Source organism: Berghia stephanieae, chromosome 5 (assembly GCF_034508935.2).
Source record: "Berghia stephanieae isolate SIO BIC M18660-M18661 chromosome 5, UCSD_Bste_1.3, whole genome shotgun sequence".
NCBI classification, from domain to species: Eukaryota; Metazoa; Mollusca; class Gastropoda; order Nudibranchia; family Aeolidiidae; genus Berghia; species Berghia stephanieae.
The window spans coordinates 8,635,295-8,644,219 of NC_088364.1; the positions used below are offsets into that span (position 1 = coordinate 8,635,295).

Below are 8,925 nucleotides of genomic sequence, written 5' to 3' on the forward strand. Positions count from 1 at the left end.
AAATGTTCAGCTTAGACCACTTTCGATTTTATTGTTATTTCTTAGAAAAGATTGTAATTGTAATAAGGCAATAAATAGTAATAGAAGAAGAATAATAAATTGAACCAGAGACAGATTAACAAAAATTACGATTTCGTGGTGGACGTTTTTTTTTCATATCATCCCCTAATATTTAGGTAATTTCCATACTTGTTAAAAAAGAATGTAACTCTTGTCGCACTCTACTACAAACAAGGAGGAAGTTATTTTTCATTGAAAACTGCCTGTCACAGTGAACAGTCTAAATATTAACTTTTAATTAAATAGGGATACAATGGCCTGTTTTAAAGTTGTATGGGTAAACATTGGCATTATGTTTTGACTATTTATTTCATCCATTGCGTGGATATGTTGATAACATCACATCTTGGGTCTATCATCGAAAGTATTCTACAAATCAACTTCCTTGTCTGATGAATGTGTGCGTGGTGTAGTTCAATGTCAAAGGTTAACTTTTAGGATATTGCCAATTTAAACCATACATTATCATTAACATAGAATTTCCAATCAACAAATCAAAAACAGGTAAAATCAATAGTAAACAAAAATTTAAAAAAAGATAAATAAATAAAACAAAGGTTTGAAAAGGAGGAGTGGTATGACTTCAGGTTGATAACATGATCCTGTTATTTTTTCCTCCTTACTTTTCCTACTTATCTTGCTTTCAAAAGTCTTTAGATGAAAAACAATAGCCGCCAATATAAAAAAAAATAATTTAAAAACATTCAAAGACCAGATTCCCCGATGAAAATACCCCCAAATAAACAAGAAAAATAAAACGGAACAACAACAAATTAAAAAAAAAAACACAGAATAAAACAATGACAAACCAAAACGATTAACAACTAGTCCCAAGAGACTCCTAGATGTCTTAGTATATGCAATGCCAAGCATTATTACCCAGTCAGACGATGATGTTTGGAAGCTCATTGAATTTTTAAAAAAAATTTCAACAACTTATTTATACAACTAATAGTAATAATTATGTTATCAGCAGCAGTATTGGCTTCACTTCCAACCAACTTCCTCTAACACAAGAAGCCAGATTCTATTCTTTTGGGAGGAAATCGTGCTTCTGACTGACACCCAAGCCCATTGAATATATATTTGAAGACATGATATCCCCTGGTTTAACTTTCCAATGCTTAAATTTTATATACACAGCAATTCTGTGTCATACTCCAGCAGTAATGATTGTGCAACTATGCAGGAAAAAAAAAAAGACTACAGATGCTGTAACGATCCCATGAACACGAATGGTTTAGTCACATAGCAAAATAAAGTACTTATAAAGGATGATTTAAATATAATAATGATCAAAATAAACTTTTGACATATGACTAGACGAGGACTTTCTATGGCCTTTTATTTTTCAGGAAAATGGACAATAAAAACGATATAGAAATGCGCAAATTACTTGTTTCCATCAGCAGCCGGATAGGACCTGAAGATTTGAAGACTATGAAATTTTTCTGCAAGGAAATTATACCAGCAAAACACCGTGAAGAGATTGAGACGGCGGTTGATTTATTTGAGAAATTGGAAGAGAGAGGAAAATTGAAACCAGATGATATGTCTTTTCTAGAATTACTTCTTGAAAACACGTGTGCTGGCAGGACAGATTTGGTAGAAATTTTACACAAATACAAGAACGGTGATAGGTAAAATTTTATGTGTGTTCTTGTCTGGTTATAATGTGAAGTCAAATAAATTCAAATTATTTATTTAACCTTTTTTCATGTAATGGTAAACATATTCGAAGCTATATTAATATTATATATATATATATATATATATATATATATATATATATATATATATATATATATATGACTTACTGAATGACTTAAAGCCTTTCACTTCCTAATCATCCAATCGAGACGCCTCGACTGCCTCTCTAATCATCCGTGTCATTCCTTCCACTGTTCTCGGTCTTTTGCTGTGGATGCTAATTTTGTGAGGTCTTCCTTTGATTTTAATACTTTGTATTTTTGAAGGCATTTTAGGTCTCTATTGAGGACAGTGTGAATTGATGTGGGTGGTCTACCTTGATATTTCTTGTGTCCGGATGGGGTGAAAAAAGTATTCATGGCTTTATTAGCTGGTATATTTATATCTCTTCTGAGTATATATGCCCAAAAAGCCGCTATCTTGCCTCCAGGATTTGAATGGATAAGGGTCTTTCATTGCATTTTGTATACAGTGTTTTATTGCTTATTTTTGTGGGGTATCGTATATTCAGGACTCTTTTAAGTTGTTTTCTATGAAATCTGTCTAATCTTTGCTCTTCGGTTCCAGTCAGTGCCCATGCTCCGCAGTTGTATATAAGCACGGATTTTACAAGGGTTGCATATAATTTTATTTTATCTTTTCTAATCCATATCCATCTAATATATATATATATATATATATATATATATATATATATATATATATATATATATATATATATATATATATATATATATATATATATCCTATATGTGGCTGAAAGAAAACTTTTTTTTTTCTTTTTTTCTTTTTTTTTATTCTCTGTGATTCTGAGGAATAACAATCGAAACTAATAGGTCCCCTAGCATTTTATCATAAAACTTCTATGTAGATTTTTTTTTTCTTTTTAGTTTTCTTCTATTTTCTGAAACAATCCATTTTACAGTTGGTCTGTAGTTTTACAAATTCAATTGCTCTTTTGTTAGTATTATCTTAAGACATTTACTGCTATGTTAGGAATTTTATTTTTTCTTTATCTAATTTTTAAATGATATTTATGATTAATTCAGTTATTTTTATAATTTGAATTTTGTTCTTTCTTTGTTATTTTATGGCAGAGCAAACAGAAATACAACCTTTTCAAATGGAGTGAAATATGAAAGTGTACCGAGAGAGGAAAGCGCAGCAAACGAGGAAGGTGTATCTGAAAGGGAAGGTAAGCTACAATCTATGTTGTATATTAAATTAGAAGTTATAAGGCTATAAACGTACTGTGGATATTTTATGATAATTTCTTTTCATAAGAAGGTGGTGAAGAAACAGGGAAATGTGTGTGTGTGTGTGTGTGGTGTGTGTGTGTGTGGTGTGTGTGTGTGTGGTGGGGGGAGGGGGGGGGGTAATTGATAAAGAGTGAGAATCTCGTCATTTGTGGGCAAGGAAAGACATTTCGGCTGTGACTTCATTCATTTTAACAAGTTTTTTTAGGTCAGCATTAGCTGGTGAATACAAGCATTTGTTTCAGTTTAGCATAGTTTATCATTTGCATTTGTCCATTGGACTTCAATTCCTGAATTATGTCATGTTCAGTTGAATGGATATATGAATGAAAATGCCATAAATTTTTAATTGATTTATTTAATTGTTTACTACCCTTTGAAAGGATTTCAGATGCAATAGTCTCATCTATTTGATCACTGCTGATTGGTCAGTAATAAACTGAATTGCATTATGGGAAATCTGATCATCATTATTCATAATGTTGCAAATTGTATAAAAGTTTTCTTTCCTTTTTTTTCTTCTTTCCATCAGATTTATCTTCTATATTTTATTTCCTGGCAAACAATTTGGGAAGAGATTATCTGATGGTTTTACGACGTTTAAGAGTACCCGATTCCATTCTAGACCAACTTGTTGAGGTACATCCTCGGAATGTTAAGGAAGTGACTCACCAGGCTTTCAAGTATTGGTACCAATCTAATTATGAAACGGCTTCCCAAGAAAAGATAATTCAAGCTCTTCAAGCAGAGAAAAGATATGATTTAGCTTCAAAGATATCTCAAAAAGACATTTAAATAGGTGGGTTTTAAAAAGTTTTAGGATTGAAATTATCATATTTATCAGACCAATAATAAAGGTTGCCAATTTTCCATATATTTACGGAATTCAGTATATTATAAACCCTCTATGTATATTTTCCAATCAACTGCTAAACGGAAAAAAAGTAATTACAAAAGTCTTTTTACTGGAGTTCAGCACTCAGAAATAGGTCACTCAATGTGTTTGTGTCAAAGTTCAGTCAATTTTTGCCTCTTGAATTGGCAACCTGATAATATTTTTACTGTCATGAGTGAAAAACGAGATTAAAGAGTTCCTGCTCTGAGATATACATGCGAGATTGGTTGATTACTAATGTCGGGGCAATGTTTGGAGAACATAACATAATGCGAAGATTGACCAGTTTCTTTACTTTTATCAAATCTATAGAGACCCAGCTACCCAAAACTGGAGATAAGCAAGTGCTTTATTTCCATGCCTCTCTGGCAGGCTTCATACAGAGACAGTGATAGGCTGTACTTCATGCGTCGCTTGTCAATTGTTGCTATTGAACTTATTACTGAATCAGATTCATATTCCATATACTGTAGAAGACTTGATATTGCTGGGTAGTGATGATGTAGCGTATGGCATATGGCGTATGGCATATGGCAAACAACCTCTGTCTGACATTTGCCTCACGTCAACCTTTGATTAGAAGATTTATTTACTCCCTCAAAGAAGTCTTTTTGAATCATGAGGCTGGCTCATTGTAACAGGATTTATCTTGGGATTTTGTAACGTTAAACAAAGTGTAGCAATAGCTTTGCTACCATTTGGATAGGATGCTAGTCTATTGCTTGGTACTTTCTACTAGATTCAACAGACCTAGCTTCCCAATTTCTGCTAGGTGGGTGGGGCTTTGAAGGAGTGGAACAGAAAAGATCTTACCTGTACCCCTGATCGATACTGGTTATGTTTATTTAGAAAAGAAAATTTCTCCCTCCCATCTTTACTGCTAGTGATTAGATATTGAAATAACCATATCTAGTCTAGATATGTGTTCAAAAAGACTTTATGGTAGATTATTAGTGTCTTATATAGAGGGTACCACACAATTATTTTACACATTGTTTCTGCCCATTCCAAACTGTAGAAAACATGATGCATTGGATTATTAGGCATTTGTCTTTCATAAATAATTTGTTCCATTTAAAAAAAAATTACTTTTTGTAAATGAATCAACGCTAAGAACTTTGAAACAAAATAAATAATATTTATTCAAAAGAAGTGCAAAGAAAATAAAGCATTTTTATTTGAAATGTGTCGCTCTATGTACAAAATAAATCATTTTTATTAAAAAGGTGTAGATCTATGTACAAAATAAAGCAGAGTTCTGATTTTTCATTAAATTGTATGTTTAAAATTTAAAGCGAAATTAGTATAGGCTGCTGTCAAATCTTGCTATACTAAAATCTTCTACTATTCCATGTTTATGAGAGATATATTATAAGGTATATAGAAGTGCAGATGAAAACAGGGAATTAAAACATCATGCATGGTATCAGAGAGCCAAATTTGGGATTCAATTGATACAGCACCATCCGCCTGGCTGAGAGAGAGAGAGAGAGGTCGGCAAGCAGTCGGACTATACTAGCCGCTGAGCTGTCCAGCCAGAATGAAGGTGATATGTATATTCTCTGTTTTCATCTGCTTATACCCTATATTTCTCACCATTATTTTTATGCATTCCATTCTTACTGCTCATGGTCATGTATTCAATTTATTTATTTTTTTTGGGGGTTCTCTTCCCGGAGACTCTTCTTCCATCAAAATTGTTATGAGAGAAGTTTCTGTGTCATTCTCAATACTTCTTCATATCATTTTGGCACAGTTTGGCACATTGTGTGCCAAAATGATATGAAGAAGTATTGAGAATGACACAGAAACTTCTCTCATAACAATTTTGATGGAAGAAGAGTCTCCGGGAAGAGAACCCAAAAAAAAACAAAAAAAGAATTTTAAAAAAAATTGAAATAAAGATCCCTCGCATACTACTTACACTTATATGGCCTTCTTAGAAAATAAATGAACCATTGTAAGGCGCATTGAGGATTGTGAATTTGTGGGAATGCTCCATATTAATCTTCATATATATTTATCAATTTACGTGATGTAAAATCCAATTATAGTTGAAACTGTTGAAACCAAAGCTTAACACGTCCCCCCTCCCCCCCCCCTCTCACCCCCTTCCCAATAATAAAATGCCTTTTTTAACTTTTTGTAATTGTGCATTAATCAACTAACTGCTGCTAAACTGTAAAACCACTTCCAGATTACTATTTATACATGGCAAACAATTTGAATATAAAAAAAGTTATTCTCACGTCTATGAAGTGTAGAATGAGTGAGTATCTAAATTAAACATAATATAATTGATGATAAAACGTGTGCAGTTCTCTTAATTTAGCAATCACTGCCATTGTTTGCTGAATAATGAGTGATCAGACTGTCAGAATCAGGTCAAAGGTCATGGTTCCCATTCACTATGAGTCTGTCGTCTTTATTTAGTTCATTCCAACATAATGCCAGATAAATCACGAGACCAAAATTGATAATTGTTTGATTTGTTTTTAAAATTTTGGTTTAACCAGTTTCGACTGTATTACTTAAACACCCTGCGTTATTATTTTTTGAAGATAAGAGGCATAAATTTATCGTAGATGTATTTTGGAGCATCGTAGGCCCAGATGAAGTCAAGATGGGCATAGTGGGCCACGTCTACAAACAAGGACAGGTTGACCTGGGGAATAGACATAGTACAATACGAGATGCACATTTAAAAAAATTGAATGCTGCATTGTGGCGTAATGATGTGTCCTGTACATAAGAAAAAAATAACAATGTGATTTTTAATGTAAGCTTCAATTTAATATATACGAAAACAGATAAAATGGACATTTTGGGTTTCCCCTCTATCAACAAAACAGGATGAATGAAACACTTTATCAACAAAACGGGATGAAACACTACAGTGTTTCATTCATCCTATTTTGTTGATAAATGGGAAAACTGAAACGTCCATTTTATCTGTTTTCATATATTAAATTGAAGCTTACATTCAATTTCACATTGTTATTTTTTTTTCTTCAAGCTTCGAGCAGCAACATTTACATTATCTTTGTACATAAGAGCACGGCCATTAAATTTAAATACTGTTTTTAAAAAAAATACATATACAAATTCAAATAGAAGCCATAAGAATCATCTATTTCAATTTATAAAATTAATACTAGGCGTAATAGTGAAAACATATTTTACTTTGTAACATTGATATATTATAAATATTTATACATTGTCGCCATAAATTCTTAACTTTATATATTTATACATTTTTAAGCATGCCATGCCTGTAAACGAATTTCCATTTTGGATAAATAAAGTATTATTATTATTATTATTATTATTATTATTATTATTATTATTATTATTATTATTATTATTGTTATTATTATTATTATTATTATTATTATTATTATTATTATTATTATTATTATTATTATTATTATTGTTATTATTATTATTGTTATTATTATTATTGTTATTATTATTATTATTATTATTATTATTATTATTATTATTATTATTATATTATTATTATTATTATTGTTATTATTATTATTATTGTTATTATTATTATTGTTATTATTATTATTATATTATATATTATTATTATTATTATTATTATTATTATTGTTATTATTATTATTATTATTATTATTATTATTATTATTATTATTATTATTATTATATTATTATTATTATAGTAGGGGAAAGAAGCAATTTATCCCACTGAGACTGAGACAACTTTGGCACCATCTTGGGCATTTATATAGCGCAATATTCATTGAACGTGCTCAAAACGGGTCCCTAGTTAAGATCAGTATATTTTAACTTGTAGGATGAGCTATGATGCCTCTTAGGTGATATTCATTTCTTTTCCTACAGAGACAACGCTGTTAACCGCCAGGTACTCATTTTACACCTGAGCACGGAGAGAGAATGTGAGTAAAGAGCCTTTTCTAAGGACTCAACTATGCGTTACTCAAACCTCGGACTTTCTGATCCAAATGCGATTGTCATACCACAAGACCACATAGCCACACCATAACTACATATCTTTATTTAAAAGGATTTTATGATCTTCACGTTTTTTTTTTATCAAAAAGATTTTCGTTGAATATCTCATTGTATAAATCTATGACCTGGGACATGATCCACTCCACATCCTCTGGGACTGCCATCCAGTCCTGACCACCGGTGATGAGGGCCACGGGGGTTTTGATCTTGTGGAGGTCGTACTGGGAGGGGTGGACTGGTGATGGGAATGAAAAGAAAAGGAGGTTGAAGAAGAAGATTTACTGACGAATCAATGGATAACATGTGTGTGACCCTTCACCAGAAAGTGATTTTAAAATTAAAATAAGTGAGATTTAGGTGTGTGTGTGTGTGGGGGGGGGGGGGGTAGGGTTGTTTATTTTTGGTTGTTGTTGGTTTTTTGAATTGTTGTTTTTTTGTTGCTTTTAAACAAAAAAATATAAGTAAATATATGTGAGATTTTAGGGTTTTCTTTTAAGTTTTTTTGTTTTGTTTTTTTTGTTTTTTTTTTTGGGGGGGGGGGGGGGGGGGTTGGGGGGGTTGTTAGTTTTTTTGTTTGTTTTTTTTGTTTTGTTTTTATTTGTTATTTTGCTTTTGTCATTTTCTTTAACAATATCCGTCGCCCTCAATAAAACACAAACTTTATCCAATTTTCTTGTTTTTCACTCACTATAAATTTCATTCTAAGCTTCTAGGTCAGCCCGACATAATAGTTTTGTGGGAGGTGGGTCTCTTCAAGTTATATGAAATTTAGGGGAATGGCCCTTGGGATAGGACGCTAGTCTATAACAAAATACTTTCCACAGGTCTAACACACCCAGCTACCCAATCACTGTTGGGTGGACAGACATGACAAAAAATATAATATATAATAATAATTTCGACTGTACACAGGATCGATAGCTGTCTCTTGGCTTGTAAGGTTAATAATCTAACAACTGAGCCCCCCCCCCCCCCCCCCCGCCCCTCCTCATTTAATAGCAG

General features: G+C 31.9%; 1 protein-coding gene across 3 annotated transcripts; it reads left to right on the forward strand.

The window, feature by feature from the left end:
* Positions 1-15: 15 nt before the first annotated feature.
* LOC144972369 (FAS-associated death domain protein-like) lies at positions 16-5,640 on the forward strand. 3 transcript variants are annotated; one of them, XM_078913496.1, is made up of 4 exons: positions 16-176; positions 1,416-1,700; positions 2,868-2,965; positions 3,559-5,640. In XM_078913496.1, the coding sequence occupies exons 2-4, from the start codon at positions 1,420-1,422 to the stop codon at positions 3,819-3,821; spliced, it is 642 nt and encodes a 213-aa protein (XP_078769622.1). In that variant the 5' UTR covers positions 16-176; positions 1,416-1,419; the 3' UTR covers positions 3,822-5,640. The 3 variants fall into 3 exon arrangements, with proteins under 3 accessions (XP_078769622.1, XP_078769624.1, XP_078769623.1); XM_078913498.1 differs by lacking the exon at positions 16-176 and adding an exon at positions 188-337; XM_078913497.1 differs by lacking the exon at positions 16-176 and adding an exon at positions 368-564.
* Positions 5,641-8,925: the final 3,285 nt, after the last annotated feature.